This window comes from Zootermopsis nevadensis, unplaced genomic scaffold (genome assembly GCF_977971745.1).
Source record: "Zootermopsis nevadensis isolate Lab colony 2312 unplaced genomic scaffold, Znev_1.0 Znev_ptg000008l, whole genome shotgun sequence".
NCBI classification, from domain to species: domain Eukaryota; kingdom Metazoa; phylum Arthropoda; class Insecta; order Blattodea; family Termopsidae; genus Zootermopsis; species Zootermopsis nevadensis.
This window is the reverse complement of record NW_028259140.1, coordinates 16,723,259-16,743,455: the sequence shown is the minus strand read 5'-3', so window position 1 is coordinate 16,743,455 and position 20,197 is coordinate 16,723,259. Positions and strand designations below refer to the sequence as shown.

Genomic DNA, 20,197 nt, shown 5'->3' with positions numbered 1-20,197 from the left:
TGTCAGCCTGTCAAGCACCATCTGCGATTCTGCCTGAATCTCTTCTATCGTCTCAAATCTCCTTCCCTTTAGCTGAATTTTCATCTTTGGGAAGAGGAAGAAGTCACACGGAGCTTAGAAAGGAAGTTGGGGTCGGTTCTTGCAAGATCTTTGAGCTCCTTACAAACGAGAAGTCGATTCTGCTTCTGGTCCTCAGACAGGATGCGTCGCATGTGGAGTTCTTCCTTTAGAATCAGCTGACAGGTCCCATAGCCTATCCCAACAATGTCGCACAAGTCGTTGATGGTACGACGTCGATCTTCGTAACATTTTCGGGCGTTGTGCTCGAAGATGGTCGTCCAGAACGCTCGTCATCATCGACAGAGGTTCGGCCATTTTTAAAACGTGAATGCCACACAAAAGTTTGTGCACGACCCATTGCTGACTCCCCAAATGCTTGCTTTAGCATTTCATAGGTTTCCGTAGCCGTTTTGGCGAGTCTTTGGCAAAATTTGATGCACACGCCATTCCTGAAATCGCAGGAGGGTCGGTGTAATGCACTACCAAAACGCCCGTAACTAAGAAACAAATGCTAATTCGATGATGCCGGCTGGCACACTGATTCACTACGAATGTAGGCCGCACCCCCTAGCGGCAGAAGCTCATACTACATCCGGTTCGCCCTCTATTGACACAGTCTTGAAACTTTCCGATCGCACCTCGTATATCGATTAGATAAAACCGAACGTCGTTGTCAGTCCTCCTTCGTATTCGGTGGGTTCCGTTTTCAGATCTCGGCCCGGAGACCGGCTGCCTTTTTCTGGGGGTTTTCGTGGTTTTACTCATACCCTCCAGGCAAATGCCGGGGTAATACCTTAAATTAGGCCACGAGCGCTTCCTTCCACATCCTTTCCAATTCATTGTTCACTGACATCCTCTCATTCGACGCTGTATAGTCTGAACTACTGAAGAACGTTATTAAATAAACATGTAAGTAAATAAATAAATAAAAGATCAGATAATCGTTTTGTGTTAGTTGAAATTACGATTGTAATGTCATAATAGTAGCGGAAGATGAAAGTACCACAGTTGAGAGACGACACTGCTAAAGAATGAATTTCAGAAACTCTGCTCACTAAACATTTGCAGGCTAAATATATTGAAGTGGGTGGACCTAATCTACAGTGTGATTATACAAGTTTAAGAACTCCGGTCCTGTACGTACTCCAGGAAGTATCTCACTTCGTTGTTCCCAATTCCGTCAGGATCTGTGGCGATGATGACGCCAATGAGCTGGCCCTCGTCGGAGTTCTCCTTGAAGCGAAGTTCATCAACATCCGAGAATACTGGAGCATTATCGTTCATGTCATTGATTGTTATAGTCAGCGTTGCTGAAATCAATTTCAGAACTAGAATAAGTAAAGATTAACGAAAAGGTTTTGTGGAGACGATCATGAACCTCGTTTCATAATTACGAGGCGCGTCCACAAAGTAAGTTTCCCACTCGTCCCACAGCTAGCAAACCTTATATTGCGCGAAGCGACTGTGCGTACGTGATAGAGCAATGACGTAGCATGGCGCATGCACTAACGGTACTTCCCGCGTTCTCACAGTAGCATCGTTGCAGCTGTTGAAGATGGAGGTTCTTATTCCAGCTCCCGCCGACTGTGAAGTGCGGTCAGTGATAACGCTAGGCCGCACACGGCTCGACGGACAGCAAGTCTCCTGCAGGAGTTCAGCTGGGAGGTGTTTAATCATCCACCCTACAGCCCGGACCTCGCTCCCAGTGATTTCCATCTTTTCCTACACCTCAAAAAATTCCTGTCCGTTCAGCGTCAGCGTTTTGAGAATGACAGAGAGGCGGAGATGGTTGTCACACAGTGGTTCCAATCCCAGGCGGCAGACTTCTACGACACAGGTATTCAAAAGTTGGTCCCACGGTATGACAAATGTCTCAATTCCGGTGGCGAATATGTTGAAAAATAGCTGGACACATGCTGAATCTGTTGCAATAAATATTTCCATGAAATTATGTTTTGTTTCTGTAAACGGCCCCAGGGAAACTTACTTTTGGGACGCGCCTCGTATTTGGAGATGGCGCGTTTAATCATTAATAAAAATTGGAACTATATTTAAACGTAAAGTAAATATTCTCGCGTTACTCCCAGTGCACGTAAGCTTTTTATCTGTTGTTCTGAATGCGAGACAAAGAAAGGTCACGGGTCACTGACTGACAACGGACCCGTCGTGTCCACGTGTTTGGCTATGGCCCCTGTTCCCTCTGAGTTCGTGGTGCACACTTGGTCGGCCATCTGTAAAGCTACGTGTGTCCACAAATCCAACTTTTGATAAAACTGAAAACAAACCATTTTTATTTTTTTTTTTTTACTTTTCCCCGAGAATAATTAGCAAGTGTGCAATGTTTTAATACAGTTATTGTCCTAGAATTATAAGCTGCAGATCCTTTTTTAATTGTTGTTTTATCAAGAACCCACATAATACTGAAGGAACACTGCGTGACTCATGTGGTTTTGTTACTGTTTTTCCTGCTGGGGTGACAAATTTGAACACATGTAAGTTACGGTCCGTACTTTATAGTTAAAACCAAAACCTATTAGTGGTCATGACGTTTCATCGTGAAATAGACGTATTTAAGGCCGCCCACACGCAATAAGGACTTGGGCTAATGAGGAAGGCTGTGCTGGTTGCTATGGTAGCAGGAGCTTAATTCTCAGAAAGTGGACTCATGCGGTTTTACAAATGGCATTCATTTGTACAGGCCTGCACAGATTCTCAGCTTTACGGTGCAGTCCCTGGCCAACCGTGTAGATCCGTTCCTGCGAAACATCGCTGGTGGTACAACCAGAGACGGAGTTGCCTGTTCATTCGCTAAATACAAACAATTTTTAGAAAGGCGTTTAAAAATAACGGACCCTTCCTGAATTTTCAGTTAACGTTGTCATTAATATAATAAAAACGGCAAATTTCTTATCTGCCTTAAGACGTCAAGGCGTTAAATCACTGAGAGATTGGCGTCGATTGCACTGATTATGCGCTCTCCGTGACGATTTGAAGTGTGGTCAATGCCAGACTTTATTTACCTTTCGAGAACTTCTTGTCAAGGTAATTTTCGTTTGTTTTTCTGTCCTCCACACTGACGGTGACATACAGTGTGTCGAAAGCTTCCCAGTCCAGCACCTTGGCCACCGTCAGGATCGCCTTTGCACTCCGTGCGTTGCTGGGGTCGACAGTAGTTTCGATGGTAATGCATCTGAAAGAACGAGGGGAACGTAAAGATGAATGCAAACTGCACATCTGACCTGATAATTTTGGTGGAACTACGTCAAGGTGGGGCGGAATGCTCTCGAAGCTTCGCGAAAGAAAGCATTTGGATGATAATTGAAACGGTTTTTAACAAAGTAGGTCCGGGCTATACTCGTATTCCGTATCCTTCTGATGTCAGCTCACCGTCAGTTACACCTCCGTGCATAGAACGAGTATTAAACACTCTTAATTCTATATATGAAAAAATTAAACAGGTGTCCCAAAAACATTTATATATACACACTTAATTAATGAAATAAAATCATTTTACTAACTTAAATTATTTCATACGTCAGCATTGGTACTTCGTGAATTATCGAATCTAGTGTTTTCAAAATGATCACCGTTAACTCTGTGGTACAATTGATTGCGGTTAGCAACTGACTGACAAGAGGCCACCAGTGTTGCTGCTGTGTATACGTCTTTTTGGGACAGCCTGTATATATTTATTTATTGTTCTCTAGTACCGGAAACTCAAAAAATTCAAGGTCAGAGAGTCATCGAAGTCAAATGGCATGAATATTAGGTTTCAGGAATTTAGTAGAACCAATTTCAAAATGTTATTTTGCTAGGGGTTAGCGTTGAGCTTGCCAAAAGCTGAATCTTGTAAGTGCAGTCTACTTTGAGGACTCCATGAGTAAATGAGTTGAACGACTCATGGCATAAGGCGAGGTTCTATCCCGAAAAATGTTTTCAGGGATTGAGAAAATAAAAGCTGAAACCTCGGTCAGCGTTGGTATTTGCACTATCTGTTAGGACACGGGAGTGTTGACCAATAGGCCGCGAGGTTCGCTGGTAGTTTATTTGTATAGGATATGCGGTTTAAAACGCAACTCAAAAACAGTCACGTACTGTGGTGCAAAAAATGTAATAAAGTTTACCGACGAATGTTTTCTGAGAACGGCATCAGAATTCTCTGATGTATTTAATTTTCATACACTGGTCCCTATCCTGGGCCAGATGAATCCAGTCCACACTACCCCATCCCATTTATCTAAGATTCATTTTAATATTATCCTTCTGGTTTTCCCACCAAAACCCTGCGTGCATTCCTCTTCTCTCCCATGCGGGCTACATGCCCTGCCCATCTCATCCTCTTTCAATTGATCAGTTTATTTATATTTCGCGAGATGTGCAACCTCATTATCCACCTTTCTCCAGCCTCCCAGTAATTCATCCCTTTTGGGTCCAGATATTCTCCTCAGAGCCCTTTTCTCAAACGCCTTGAATCTATACGTTCCTCCCTTATTGTCAGAGACCAAATTTCACGCCCATACAAAACTACAGTCAAAATTAGTTGTTTATATATTTTAATCTTTACGTTTTTAGACAGCAGGTTCTGAACTCAATGGAACCAGGTATTTCCCAAATATAATCTTCTCTTAATTTCTTATGAATCAAATTTTGATTTGTTACTCTCGAACCCAAATTTATTAACTTTGCCACTTTTTCAAAAAATCTCCCAGCTGTCTTTGTGTTAATATTTTAGTCGCAAATCCGCACTAGGCTCGCCTACAGTACAGTTTCCGTCGTAATATATACGTAATTACGTCGAACATGGTCGAGGACAGACTCGCACATTGCGAGCAGCTCGTCCAGGTTTAGACCTGTCCTTCAGTTTTGTTATACGTACTCTGTAAAATTATCCTTGTCCAGCTGCACGCCTTGTTTGGCCGCCCTGGAGGTCTCCCAGTCGATGGTAAACCACAGCTCTGGCTCGCTGTCTTCGTCTGTGGCACTGATCTCGACATCCAGTTCTTCACCGATTGGAGTGTTCTCGTCTATGATCGTCGGACTTGACGGCTAGTGGGAAGAAAATTCATTCGAATGTAATAATAATCACGTGTCGCAATATTCGACTTCAGTACAAAAATATTTAAATTGCCTTATTCCGAAATTTATACGTATTCGGCCGTGAATCCCAGTTACTTACTTATGTATTAAAGTGCATGTTGGTTCCTAAAATAAAGAATTATAAGAAAGAATCAGGTAAATTCCATCGAGAAACGTCCATCTTGAGTAGCTAAGAGTCGCTCAGCTGACACTAAATTCCCGTCTTCTTGTAGAACCTTAAAGTTCATTACTGTGTTGACAAGAGCCCACCAGCGTCACTCCACACCCTCCAGTGCCCTCGCACTAATCTTCTGCCCTCAATGCGAGCGACCACCCAATGGTGAATATTTATGCTATCTGAAATTTGAGGCAAATCTAATCGTTTTGATTTTTATACATTTCAGAAGATCCCTTCTTCAATCGAAACTGATTCAAAATAGAGCCTTGTAATTAATTACTGGGATACTGGGAACGACCCGTTCTTCAAGTGCCCTGAGCATCTGCGGGTCCCAACTTTTTCGTTGACTTGATCTGTAGACATTCGGTAGGACTCCTTGGATGAGGGATCGGCCCGTCGTACACAGAACAGCACAACACAGAAAAACGTGGCTTGAGTGGGATTCGAACCCACGGTCCCAGCGACCAAAGGCCCACGCCTCAGACCGCGCGGCCACTGCAGACCTTGTAATTAATTAATTGAGTTTATTTTAAAAGTAGAAACAATATTTCCTATATGCTCTACGTGGTCTCAGATTCCACCCATAATCGCGAATCTGAGCACCTGTCGTGCGAAGCAGTTTGAATCGCTTTGCCTGCCATCTGTACTTCACAGCAGTAATCTTGACAATTCTCTTAAAGGGTTTCTTTATACGCGTCGGCAAAGCAGGTATCCGCCGTTCTAACATATTACTCGCCGCGCAATCGCACATGTGTGTTGGCGGTAGTGGTACTGAGCAGAGCGTTTTGTGTTAACCAAAATTCTTCCCGACATACGACGTAGTTAAATGAAGTAGTGGTGTCCATTCTTACCATAAAGAGCTCGGGTTTTTCGTCATTGATATCATTGACGTCCACAGTTATCTGGGCGTAGGCAACGTGGGGAGGGTCGTTGGAGTCCTCGGCGGTCGCTGTTACAATCACTTGGGGCTGCCTCTCGTAATTGAAGTCGCCTCCCACCGACACTTCTCCAGTGAGATTGTCGATTGCCAGGTACGTTTTGCTTGTCAGGCTGTAGCTGCAAATGGAAACAGTTCCTTTAGCTGTAACGCGAACACCTAACTTAATTTCATAATTTAGAAATGAGGTTTAAAATATGCATTAGATAAAACCATTAAAATTTCAAGAGAGACAAGTGGCACTTTGCAAGACGTAAAATATTATTTTATCGTAAGAACTTGGACTTTAAGAAGAAGTTATAAAACTAGAAAGCTGTGTAACACATATACGAGGTGCGATCGGAAAGTTTCAAGACTGTGTCAATAGAGGGCGAACCGGATGTAGTACGAGCTTCTGCCGTTAGGGGGTGCGGCCTACATTCATAGTGAATCAGTGTGCCAGCCGGCATCATCGAATTAGCATTTGTTTCTTAGTTACGGGCGTTTTGGTAGTGCATTACACCGACCCTCCTGCGATTTCAGGAATGGCGTGTGCATCAAATTTTGCCAAAGACTCGCCAAAACGGCTACGGAAACCTATGAAATGCTAAAGCAAGCATTTGGGGAGTCCGCAATGGGTCGTGCACAAACTTTTGTGTGGCATTCACGTTTTAAAAATGGCCGAACCTCTGTCGATGATGACGAGCGTTCTGGACGACCATCTTCGAGCACAACGCCCGAAAATGTTACGAAGATTCGGCAGGCCATTCACGAAGATCGACGTCGTACCATCAACGACTTGTGCGACATTGTTGGGATAGGCTATGGGACCTGTCAGCTGATTCTAAAGGAAGAACTCCACATGCGACGCATCATGACAACGCGCCAGCGCACACCGCCCTCAAAGTTCGGCAGTTTTTGGCCTCAAACACCATGGCCGTCATCCCGCACCCTCCTTATTCGCCGTGTGACTTCTTCCTCTTCCCAAAGATGAAAATTCAGCTTAAGGGAAGGAGATTTGAGACGATAGAAGAGATTCAGGCAGAATCGCAGATGGTGCTTGACAGGCTGACAAAGAAAGATTTCCAGGGATGCTTCCAGGCTTGGCAGCGGCGCTGGGATCGTTGTGTTCACTCCCAGGGGAACTACTTCGAGGGTGATGGATGAATTTAATACCTGAGATAAGTGTACGGGTTTTTATAGGCGCAGTCTTGAAACTTTCCGATCGCACCTCGTATTTATATCAGTTTCTATGAATGCGGGTTATATGTTTGGACAAGATTAAGAATAGTCATTTTATAAACTATTTGTTATTTTAAGTGCCTGAATGAGTTTACGGATATAAAAGTTAATGAATCATTGAAACGTAATGCGACAAGGTAGATTATTAAGATGTGCGTGCAGTCGCCATCCACGGAAAAATATACTGATAGACATCGCAGACGTTATCAGAGCAGGCATTTGTGCTATCAGTGAAAGGGAAGTCACTGTGATAACATTTATTTGGTTCGAGTCTTTTGGACTGACTGTAAGAAAGTAGAGCCCAGTTAGAACCCAGGAGTGCGCGGGACCTTAGTAATTGAATTTTAGAATATTCTGAGTTCGAAATACCGTCCAAATAGTGGTGCAGAGTTGATGTGAGACCCAGCCGAGATCACTTCATTTTGATGGGATCAGTAAACTTAGGAACCAGATATGCTGTAAGTCTAATTGAGTACGTAGAAAAACAAGGATATCTTTTCGGCTTTACAATGCAGTTGCCTGTTGTTGTTGTACTTCTCATCGAATGCGCATAGCCAGTGTGTTCAGTTTAGAATGCAGTCGTGAAATCGTGATATTTGTGTGTCCATCTGCATGGCTGTAATGGTGTAGATACCACTGAGGTAACTCATCATTTTTAGGCCACAGTAGTAACAGATTAACTCAGTTTCCCTTACTGTATAACGTCAAAGATGTCCAGGTCCTTAGCTTTCACAGTTCCTAGATAAGATCCTGGTTCTGCGTGTTCATCAACTCTAAAGAAGAAATCCTGGCTTTCAAATATTGGAGATTCATCGTTGACGTCTCTCAATTTTATGTTGACTCGGGCTTCTCCAATTCGCGTGTCATCGTATAACTCCGATGCCTTAATCTGGAAATAAAATGGTATAATCTTGTTATACGCAACGAGTGTTTGATATTTTTGTTTCCCTTTTTGGGAATCCAAGGGAACAGACTTCATTGAAACCATTAAACAATTCTCATTGCACTGTGTGGCCCTAGTTATGAACCATTAAGCTGTGTTATGTTAAATCGTCTGAACACGTCTGTCTCGCGAGTATCTGAACGTACACAGAGGCTTGGCAGTTTCGGTAAAATACTGCTATCTTAGAAAACTGACAGTCTTCTGATGTCTTAGGGTCAGTCATGGTAGATCATTTACTCAGTTACAGTACGTAATTCATTTAGTTTTCCGCTATACGTAAACTGTAAGAGATTTGTCGTTACAAAGAAGTAATCGTAAACTGTGTATGACTGAACGTCGAGTCCTAGTAGTTGGTATTCCTACTTTCTGATCGGAAGCTACCCTATTCTGAAGCAGGCTCGAACACCGATTATCCTGAGCTCTTTCGCATTCTTCCTCAGTTCATGCAGGCAAATGTCCGATTAGTATCTCAAATTTATCCATGTTGCTTCCCAGACGCATCACCAAAACACGAGAAATCGTGTCCAGTGCAGTCGACTCTGTCAACACCTCAGACGCGTGTCCTATTCGTGCATCCAAATCTCCCTCCTGCACCAACTGAACCAAATCTCATCTGCTCGCTCCCTGTTTTTGAGGTTAGACAGACAGACAGACTGCGTGTCTGATGAATTCTAAAGCAAGATTTAATATAACACACGATTTGATATATTTGCTGTTGAAGTTACTTAATTTTAACCGAGTGTTTAATGACACATTGGATGTGATAAAAATGGCAACTGATTCAAAACTCGTGGTTCTAGGAGAAGTCCTCAGAATAATCTCTGAATAAAATTGACGAAGCAGTGACATGGTACTGTTACCTTCAAAATGACGTCATTACAGGTGCCTTCGTCATAGTTCAGCCTCGCTGGGTCGACCACAGAGATTTTCACAATGGTCGTCCTGTAGCCGGCATTTGGAATTACATCGAAAGCCTTGTGACAGTCATTCGATTCATCACCCACCAGTGTAATGACGAACTGTCCATATTCCACCTGAAAACGCGCAATTATTTCGCTTGTATTTTTATTCTTACACGCACGCACATTTGAAAACATATATCGCTAGATCATGAGGTTCTGAAGAATCAACAGTCATTACTTAGGAATGCGGTGCATGGAAGATGAATCATCGAGAAAATACAGTCAGTAAATATTTAATTAATTATCACGTAACTGATTCATTAACGGTAAAGTGGGCATGAATAAGGCGCTCTACGGTCATGGCAACTGACAGAGTCGTTATGTAAACTATAAATAAACATTAATTGATGTAAATGAACTGAAAATATCGGCCAAGATTACCTGGGTCATTGTGTGGGCTCCAGGTGTGTACCTGTTGAATACATATGGATTTTTTTTCTTCAGAATGGCGAATGAATCTTTATTCCGGACTGAAAGTCCAACATTAGCCCGTCCTTTGTGTGAGGTGCGTTTCAGTTAACATTTGTTCCATGTTGGTTAGCGTGTTAATATTTACAGGCTTCCAGCTTGAATCGTAAGCTGGGGTTACTCAGTCAGTATAGTGACTGGCTACTGGGTTCGATCCCCGACGGGGGCAGAGGATTTTTCCTCTAGCGTCTGCGTCCAGATCGGTTCTGGGGCCCACCCAGCCTCCTATCCAATGGGTACCGGGATCCTTTCCCGGGGCGTGATGCTGACCACTCACCCCCATCTAGTGACGAGGTTAAGAATTAGTAGGAGCTATACCTCCTCTCCCCCCCAAGCGCCTACATGGCGTATAGTGGGACGCTTTACTTTGAGACAGAAAGTTGATCAGCACAGCCGTACCACAGACAATGGGCAGTGCCCGACGTAATTGCAGAAAACTGGGTGGGCGGTGAGTAATCAATTAACATCTCGAAATCGTTACAGAATCCCATGATTCGCGGACTTAATATTTCTAAGACCTGAAGAAAAATTTGACGTCGGAGTGTTGAGTCCATCCAAGTACGTTATTGAAAGCGGCTGAGGGCATTTATCGCGCCAAATGATCCGTCATCCTGACCTCAAGATAGGCTGTCGCAGCGTCTCCGTAGACGCTGACCGGAACAAACTTCTGGAAATTAAGGTTCCAGTACTTACGCTGTCTCTGTCTGAAACTGTTATAGGCGTGTCGAAGTCGATAACTCCAGAATATTGCTCGTCGATTTCTGCCGTGAGACTTGCTGGTGTAATCGTAGGGATTTCCTTGTTCTCTGCTTTTACTTGTAAGATGTATGGTAATGTCCCGACGTTACCCCCTTTATCCTGGTAAATACAAAACGAACAATTAGTCAATAACTTCATTAATCATAGGAAAGGCATTTCTTGAGTACATCGACAATCAAATCTCCATGAGCTGTTTATTTCACAAATAAAACTATGCCTGACTTTCCACGGCGCTAAAGCTGAGAGTTGAGGTTCACGCTGGACAGGGGACATAGTTCAGTTGGCACGTTTGGAATTATGTTCTGTACTTTAGTAAAATCTCGAAATTGCACATTGAAATTCTCAAAATCTCCTTAAATCAAAAATTATTCATTTATTTTTCTGTACTATATAAATGAAATCCCTACAAATTAATTTATAAATCTTAGTGAAATTTTGAATATAACTTTGCAGTGAGCAATTGTAGCCATTTTTATATCAGTGACCGAGCGTGGATAAACTAGTTTGATATTAATTTGCATTCATCTTTGTTACTGCGAACGGACGACAATTTAATAATGCGGAACATATACTGAACTCACGTCCATCACAACTAAAATTGTTCTCATTCTGTCATTATACGCAGGTTACAAACTCCACTGAACACAGAAAATTTCCTCGGTGGTGTCTTACTCCGTAAATATTTCCTGTGATAATTCTTTTACACCTCGGCGTAAAACCGTATTCCGTATTACAAAATGTCGTGTTAAATCTATACGTCCTGGAAGGTACAAACAGCTCATCAAATGAGATCCGTAATGCTAAGTCTTTATTTGTCGAAATCTTGAAGAAAGTTCATTTTCCTAACGTTCGGATGTTGATTTATCGAATTTAAAATCGTTGTTTCCTTTAAACGTACACACAGATTCGTCTGTCGTGGACACGTCTTGAGCAATGCGAGTTCAGAAACTTTTAACATGAAGTTTCGTCGCATTATATAATCTTGCTCGAATAACAACATTTGCAATTTCTATAGCATTTATTTAATGGAACTGAATCATATGATTGGAAAATATAATTTATCCTTTTCATTATGTGATAATACTTCGTACCTCTACTTGAAGAATTAAGGAGTGAACTGGCTTGATAATGAATTCAAGTTCTGTTTTTATTGTGAGCACAACATTATTGCAGTCCAATTCTCCAGGCCCACACGTTCCATCAGGATCAGCAACTAATTCAATAACTTGTGATACGTCTTCCTGAAATACAAAAAAAAAAAACACTCTCTACCGATTACATCCAAGTTATTTACATAGAAAATCAGGATTTGAAGTATGTCAGATGAATAAATGGTTTCATTACAAATACAGATCTGTTATTGAGGATCGAGATACACAGAGGTCGATGTTGGTCTTCGAGTTGCAACGCCGTGCAACTTGTAGGCAGATATCAACTTTTCGGTGGGCCATATTGCCTCCATGCTCAGGGCTAAAGACTATCGAGTTGCCAGGTTAGATGAAGGATCAGAAATTGTGAACAAAATTTTTCAAACATACTGTGAAGTACACTATTCCGTCTTGTCTGAAATCAATCGGTGACTGAATTTTTTTTAGAACAGTGGTATTCAACCTTTTTTTGTTCGCGTACCCCGAGATATAATTTCTCTTCAACTTTGTACCCCGAAAGTTGTTGGTGAATAATTCAAGTTATACATAGTATATAATCTACATCTAAAATAAATTAAATAAATTACTTTACTGATTATTCAGTGTTCATCATAAAATAATATATTTTTTTAAATTTTACGTACCCCCTAAGACGTCTTCGAGTACCCCCAGATATAATTTCTCTTCAACTTTGTACCCCCCAAAGTTGTTGGTGTATAATTCAAGTTATACATAGTATATAATCTACATCTAAAATAAATTAAATAAATTACTTTACTGATTATTCAGTGTTTATCAAAAAATAATTTTTTTTAAAAATTTCACGTACCCCCTAAGATGTCTTCGCGTACCCCAGGTTGAATACCACTGTTTTAGTGTATGGTAAAAAATAAGTACGTATTTGCGAACAAGATCTACAACTTCAGCTGCGATGCCAAAATTTCAGTAATCATTTGCCCGGAGAGGTAAAAAGTTTCGTAAATTCCAGATGTTTATGCCAATAAACTCACTCGACTTGTAACCCTGGAAGAATTTATTTCTCTTTGTTGTTTCGCTTACCATTTCCTTTACTGTGTACTTCATGTCGTCCATAATTCCGTCTCGGTCATACACAAAAAGATGGCAACTGGTCGGTCCTTTGAGGGTTTCCTGAAAATGAAGTGTTAAAATTATTCGTATATACAGGGACATATTTGAATCTTCTGTTTTCCATATTTGTATTTAACGTGTACATTGTCGGTCGCCGGTATTTTAATATACTATATATATACAAATATTTTTATTATTTTTAGTGTTCTGTCTGACGACAGGTCCATATGAACAGGATCCTTCCATCCTTTTCTCGGACTGGGACCTGTTCATATACGTTCTTGGCAGATGATCCAGAAGTGGTTTGCCATTGCCTTCTTCTGTGTGTGAATGGAGTAATTGTTGGGATGCCACGGAGGAAAACTCCGTGTTGCCTAGACCACGGCCTTGCCCAACACAAGTTATAAATTCGGGCACCGCCGGGAATCGAACCCGAGACCCCAGGATTACAAGGCCAGCGTTCTAACCGCTAGACCACCTCATCTTATTATTATTTAGTGTTCTGTCTGACGACAGGTCCATATGAACAGGATCCTTCCATCCTTTTCTCTTCTCGGACTGGGACCTGTTCATATACGTTCTTGGCAGATGATCCAGAAGTGGTTTGCCATTGCCTTCTTCTGTGTGTGAATGGAGTAATTGTTGGGATGCCACGGAGGAAAACTCCGTGTTGCCTAGACCACGGCCTTGCCCAACACAAGTTATAAATTCGGGCACCGCCGGGAATCGAACCCGAGACCCCAGGATTACAAGGCCAGCGTTCTAACCGCTAGACATATATATATATATATATATGTGTGTGTGTGTGTGTGTGTGTGTGTGTGTGTTTGTTTTCAGAACATGGCATCATCTGTCGCCAATTTTCAAATATAATTTTCCTTTTTATAGCATAACGCATTAACAGAATGACCAAAAAAATTTATTTCCCCCCTCATTAAACCTGACTAGTAAATAGAAATGTTCCCGGAGACTTCTTACACTGAAAGGAAAGGCGAGTTTTTAGGCAGACAGGGGTCCGGAGCCCACCACCTCCAAAACAGGCGAATTTAAGGTTAGCCATTCAAAGCTGAGGACAGTAGGTGTCAGAAGTGCGTTTTGTGGATTATTGCGGGTAATTTCACGAAATATTTTGTCTCATTAGAGAGGGGTAACAGAGAATGTGCAGTTGGTAAAGTAATTTGTGTGAAAAGCGTCGTATTACTTACAGAGACTTCACAAGGCTTTGAGTCAGCTGGACTGAAGTATGGAGCAACGTCGTCCAGATTTATTAAATTAATAACAACTTCCTCTCGACTGTTTGCTACTTGCACGAAGAATCTGTACGCCCTTTGGCTTGGCACCTCAAAATCTTGGGCGATTTTCACGACAAGGAACCAAAAGCCACTGTCTTTCTCAGTCACTAGCCCCAAGTCGTTATTGTTTCCAGTGACGAAGTTCTGTATCTCTGGTTCATCGTAATCTGTAACAACATAATTGATTGGATGTTTCACTTTCGCTCGCAAGTCCCCTGAATTCCGAGCAAAGGGCTTTGGAATTATCCCCTTCATCATGCGTCGAATATTCTTGGAATTCTGTGATGAACATCTATAAAGGTCGCTATTGTAATATTCCTACTTGATTTATGAAGACCAGGGCACATTTACAGTGTCTAAAGAGCGGAATAATGTGTTTCAACGCGGTGAAAATTTTCTCTAATCGGTTTCCCGCTGTTTTATTGTTAAAGGTTCGTGTTTCTCATTTCTTTCAGACAAAAATCTGTTGTTCCAGGCCAAAATACATTCAGTCAATAACATTTTTTTATTATTATTATTAGTGTTCTGTGTGACGACAGGTCCATATGAACAGGATCCTTCCATCCTTTTCTCGGACTGGGACCTGTTCATATACGTTCTTGGCAGATGATCCAGAAGTGGTTTGCCATTGCCTTCTTCTGTGTGTGAATGGAGTAATCGGGGAAGCCCCCGGAGGAAAACTCCGTGTTGCCTAGACCACGGCCTTGCCCAACACAAGTTATACCGCCGGGAATCGAACCAGAGACCCCAGGATTACAAGGCCAGCGTTAACAGACAAAAATTATTTTGAGCATTTATTTGATGAATGTTTTATGGTGTAGCCATGAGAAAGTTTCCACACTTCACACAACAAATATAAATTACTTGATATTTTAAACTCCAAACCCCAAAGCTAGCTTCATGGCGTCAGTCATTAGTAATCAATCACCTGTCATTTTCGAGATGTTAGAATAATCTGACGACAAAATGAATGCGAATCGCTTATCCGTCCATATCCACTGGTGGGGAATTTGATAGCGTTGATGTGTCTAAAGTACACTCAGCCCGGTAGTTCTTTGTTACCAAACATGAGCTGTTTGCTGCGTTGGCGAATCCATAAATACGAGTGACCAACGAGGCATCTCGTTTGTTTCTCCGTGATTTTCTTTTGTTCATTGTCACTCCGGTAAAACATGAGCATTTTTAGGGAAATAACCGGGTATTATCAGACTAAATAAAATTAAGAATATTGCAAACAGAAGTGGAAAGACCAATGTGATCTCAAGCTTTCACGGCGACTGAGTATAATGGATTCTTCTGGGGCTACCAGCCGTGTCAGGTGGCTTTAACGGAGAAAAACTCCGACGTTTCGACGTTCGTCCTCGTCTTCAAGGTACCAACTGAGACGGCTGGTAGCCCGAGAAGAATTCATTATGCAAAGACCAACTTTATATAATCGAAGATGAACGATTACCAATAAAGAGGTTACTTTACAGACTCAGAGAGCGAAGGAACGTGAGTGACCCTGAATGATATTGTTACGGAATGAATCCTCAGTGGGCTCTTACGTTAAAAAGAGGAACACAAATATAAAGAACATTCTTTTGGCACTCTAGGATTTCAGACGATACTCACCGGCGCAGTTGAAAACTGCTATCTGGATGTCCCCAATCCCTTCTTTTAGGGAAATCTGTGTTATGTAATCAGAGAATATCACCGTCACGTCATCATCGTTGGGGTCAGGATCCCCGAGTGGCAAGTTGGAATTGCAGTCTGCAAAAACACAACACGGCGTAGTCCGCGTGTTAAAACAAGCTAAAGGATTTGTTTGTTGTTGTTTGGGGGGGGGGGGACAGGCGACGAGTAATGAGAGAATCGGTAGGAAACTAACAGATATTATTATGGAGGTGGTAAAAACAACTTACTTCATAAATAATATATTTTAGTATTTATTGCCTTTCACAGTAAGTTCCCTGCTATTCGATACACTTATAGACGTCTCTGTCTTTCGGTTCCCAGACACAAATTACTCTCCCAGGGTCGTTTTGATACTCCTACAAAATTGGCCACGACATCTCCTCCTCCGCTCACTCTCTCATTGGTTACTTAAGAACAAATCCGCATGGTTCGATTTCTTTAAAGAAGAGTTTATATTCTGAAGGTTATTTCCCACCACGCCCAAGCCCAATTTATCAGCAACAAATGTTATTCAACGTCGAAAACACAGAGTTAGGATAACTGGCGAAGGAAGTGGTCGTGGCCTGCCTCAACTTACGCTAAATAATCCGGCAAAAATGGCGATACAATTCTCGCCGTCGGTTACAGGTGCGTTCTCATGGACATGGCTCCGCGTCGGAAGTTACAGGTTGTGTGACTGCGTTGTATCAACTGTTGGAGCCGACGCAACTTAATCTGCGAAGCAAATAGGCCACGGACCTCGATTTTGTCGAGGGGCAGGATATTTAACCCCCCTCACCCGCGGTTCTAGGAAACCACCCAGCCGTCCTCCCACCCCTAAAACTATCCACATCCAGTGACGATGTTATGACTTCCTGGAATTGCCTGGAATAATTTTTACACTCCCACGTGCTACAATCTTAAGCTCAGAGACAAATATGTCTCCTTGAATCATTTAAATTAATATGAAATTTGCATAAATATCAACTTTTGGATTCCATGACTAAATTTCAATAATAAAATTAGGATATGAAATTAAGAAGATATTCCGTTTTAACGAACGACCAGAGATTAAATATTAAATGAATGTCGCGAACGATGAGACAGGCGCAGCTAATGCGTTGTAAAAGGGTGACAGTTCACGGTTTAACTGGACCCTCAAAATAAGGGCTGTAATAAAACCTGAAACAGCAGAGATTAAATTTCTAAGACATGGGCACAGTTCGTAACGATGTGGAAACTTTTACTTGAAACGAGAACCCAAGAACATGACATCTGGTAGCACCCTCGATCTTTGTATTCTTGAGGCCCCCAGTTCATATCTCGGTTTGGATACCGGCTATCCTGACGGAAGATTTCTCTGCTTTTCCTCAGTCGCCTTCGGTTAAATGCAGGGGTATTACGTTAAATTATACCACGACCACTTCCAGTTTATTGATCATCTTACATTTTCCTGCTATACAGCGTCGTTAAACAAACCATAAAAGGAAGTAACCGGCGACAGTAATTTGTTACATGACGGGAGTTGCCTAAGTTCCTGCTGAATTGGGACGGGTCAAAGCCTGCGTGTAGACGAAGGCTTTGGCTCAATAAATTTGTTCGCGCGAATAGTATCTTCTTGTGGTTACAGTAACGACAGTTCACTTGAAGGCGCTCTGAGAAGTGACAGATGTTTTTGGACGTCTTCGTTAAAGAACACAACCTAATCTCATGGCTCTACTGACAAGAGCTAATCTCTGTCCTTTAAAATCGACCCTACAGTTTAGGTCTTGTAACGTCCACAGACCAGGAGAAAATCCCTGCTAGGAATGCGATATACGCGCATGCGCAAGATTTCGCAGTGAGTGACGACCCATCCTAAAAGCATTCGTTCCACAACCACTGAACGAACAACAGACGACAGGCTCTCACGTGTTCTGATGTGTACAGCTTTAAGATTACCTCACAGCGGCACAGCGATTTAATCTAGAATATTATCGCAACACCCACAGAACACATTAGAGTTGGACTCACTCTTAACTGCTTGATGTTTTCAGTCTGTGTAGTGGCGTAAAACTCTGACGTATCGCACTTCCCACCAATAGCAGCCCTCTAGTCCACCAGGCAGTAAACATCCCCCCCCCGCACCGACCAGAAACGACTTCCCCTTGCAGGGTTTCTCTCGTGATCTGTGGACAGTACCTTCTCCTGATAATTCATATTCATAAATCGTGTTTCCTTCCTGTAACCGAAAAAAGGGACATATACGTGTCAGTGTAACAATAAAGCTTTGTCACAAATGCTTAGACTAATCGATAAGATCCGTCTTCATAAGCAACAGATCGTCCGTCCGTGTTCTGTGTTTGTATCTCCTAAGCACCGTGTCCTCCATTTTATTGTTTTAATTGTTCCGATAGGGTAAGAACGTGGCTCTGCGCTTAAGCGAAGGTCTTGGGGGAGCAGTTCTGTTCAAATGCACACTTACCCGCCTTTACAGTAGCAAGGAACACCAGCGAGCCCAACAGAAGGACTGCAGCCATCGTACCTGAAACAGTCGAAGAGCGTCTTTTGTTAAACAACGCGAGACTTCAGCCCGCGATTAGACACGATACTGAGCTAATGTTATGCTCCAACCTCCTACTCGATCTTCTGAGAGGTCTCTCCGTCAGAAACAAACTTTGCGAATGTATCACGTCACGTCATAGGCATGCACTTCGAAATGCATACGAGCTACTTAACATTTGCGTAGTCCTATATCATTTAATGTACCGTGTGTCCCTCGGCAGTATGTAGAGGCCCCGACGTCATAAACATTCTTCAAACAACGTGTATCAGAGCACAGAGCATGCAGACATCTCGTCCGCTCAGTCAGCTTAACGGTATGCAACACGCAGCGCACACCACGGGAACTGGTGGGTCAGGACCTCGTTCGGTGAACGACAATCCTGACAGGGATTTCCTCAGTCTTTCCGAGCGAATTCTAGGATGGTGCTTTAGAATAGGCCACGACCAGATCCCTGACCTCACGAACTTTGCAACTCATCATGTGACTTCTCGCTGGACGCCTTCTCGCCCAGAGTCTTCAGCTTCCTTAATCTCTGCGTGGTGTAGCCACGTTTCCTTCTACCTTCGGGTATTTTGGTCTGTGCAGAACGAAACGTAATTTCTCGGTGAACGAGTCCCCTTTACTAGCCGTAGCCTATCCACAACAACCACGGTGGTCTAGCGGTCAGAACACTAGCCTTGTAATCCTGGGGTCTCGGGTTCGATTCCCGGCGGTGCCCGAATTTATAACTTGTGTTGGGTAAGGCCGTGGTCTAGGCAACACGGAGTTTTCCTCCGTGGCATCCCAACAATTACTCCATTCACACACAGAAGAAGGCAATGGCAAACCACTTCTGGATCATCTGCCAAGAACGTATATGAACAGGTCCCAGTCCGAGAAAAGGATGGAAGGATCCTGTTCATATGGACCTGTCGTCAGACAGAACACTAAATAATAATAAGATGAGGTGGTCTAGCGGTCAGAACACTAGCCTTGTAATCCTGGGGTCTCGGGTTCGATTCCCGGCGGTGCCCGAATTTATTACTTGTGTTGGGCAAGGCCGTGGTCTAGGCAACACGGAGTTTTCCTCCGTGGCATCCCAACAATTACTCCATTCACACACAGAAGAAGGCAATGGCAAACCACTTCTGGATCATCTGCCAAGAACGTATATGAACAGGTCCCAGTCCGAGAAAAGGATGGAAGGATCCTGTTCATATGGACCTGTCCTCTGACAGAACACTAAATAATAATAAGATGAGGTGGTCTAGCGGTTAGAACGCTGGCCTTGTAATCCTGGGGTCTCGGGTTCGATTCCCGGCGGTGCCCGAATTTATCACTTGTGTTGGGCAAGGCCGTGGTCTAGGCAACACGGAGTTTTCCTCCGTGGCATCCCAACAAGTACTCCATTCACACACAGAAGAAGGCAATGGCAAACCACTTCTGGATCATCTGCCAAGAACGTATATGAACAGGTCCCAGTCCGAGAAAAGGTTGGAAGGATCCTGTTCATATGGACCTGTCGTCAGACAGAACACTAAATAATAATAAGATGAGGTGGTCTAGCGGTCAGAACACTAGCCTTGTAATCCTGGGGTCTCGGGTTCGATTCCCGGCGGTGCCCGAATTTATTACTTGTGTTGGGCAAGGCCGTGGTCTAGGCAACACGGAGTTTTCCTCCGTGGCATCCCAACAATTACTCCATTCACACACAGAAGAAGGCAATGGCAAACCACTTCTGGATCATCTGCCAAGAACGTATATGAACAGGTCCCAGTCCGAGAAAAGGATGGAAGGATCCTGTTCATATGGACCTGTCCTCTGACAGAACACTAAATAATAATAAGATGAGGTGGTCTAGCGGTTAGAACGCTGGCCTTGTAA

General features: G+C 42.8%; 1 protein-coding gene and 1 long non-coding RNA gene across 2 annotated transcripts in view; one reads left to right on the top strand and one right to left on the bottom strand.

The window, feature by feature from the left end:
* Positions 1 to 20,197, bottom strand: part of LOC110834987 (cadherin-AgCad1) — a 61,221-nt gene that overhangs the window by 33,932 nt on the left and 7,092 nt on the right. The window contains exons 2-13 of the mRNA XM_022074765.2: positions 18,254 to 18,313; positions 15,748 to 15,885; positions 14,047 to 14,300; positions 12,812 to 12,901; positions 11,696 to 11,845; positions 10,539 to 10,703; positions 9,276 to 9,449; positions 8,168 to 8,361; positions 6,166 to 6,370; positions 4,937 to 5,106; positions 3,081 to 3,250; positions 1,205 to 1,370 (exon numbers count right to left, since the gene is read on the bottom strand). Of these exons, the coding sequence (XP_021930457.2) occupies positions 1,205 to 1,370; positions 3,081 to 3,250; positions 4,937 to 5,106; positions 6,166 to 6,370; positions 8,168 to 8,361; positions 9,276 to 9,449; positions 10,539 to 10,703; positions 11,696 to 11,845; positions 12,812 to 12,901; positions 14,047 to 14,300; positions 15,748 to 15,885; positions 18,254 to 18,313 (1,936 nt within the window). The remainder of the gene's footprint in view (positions 1 to 1,204; positions 1,371 to 3,080; positions 3,251 to 4,936; positions 5,107 to 6,165; positions 6,371 to 8,167; positions 8,362 to 9,275; positions 9,450 to 10,538; positions 10,704 to 11,695; positions 11,846 to 12,811; positions 12,902 to 14,046; positions 14,301 to 15,747; positions 15,886 to 18,253; positions 18,314 to 20,197) is intronic.
* Positions 1 to 20,197, top strand: part of LOC110834989 (uncharacterized) — a 340,098-nt gene that overhangs the window by 314,136 nt on the left and 5,765 nt on the right. The window lies entirely within an intron of this gene.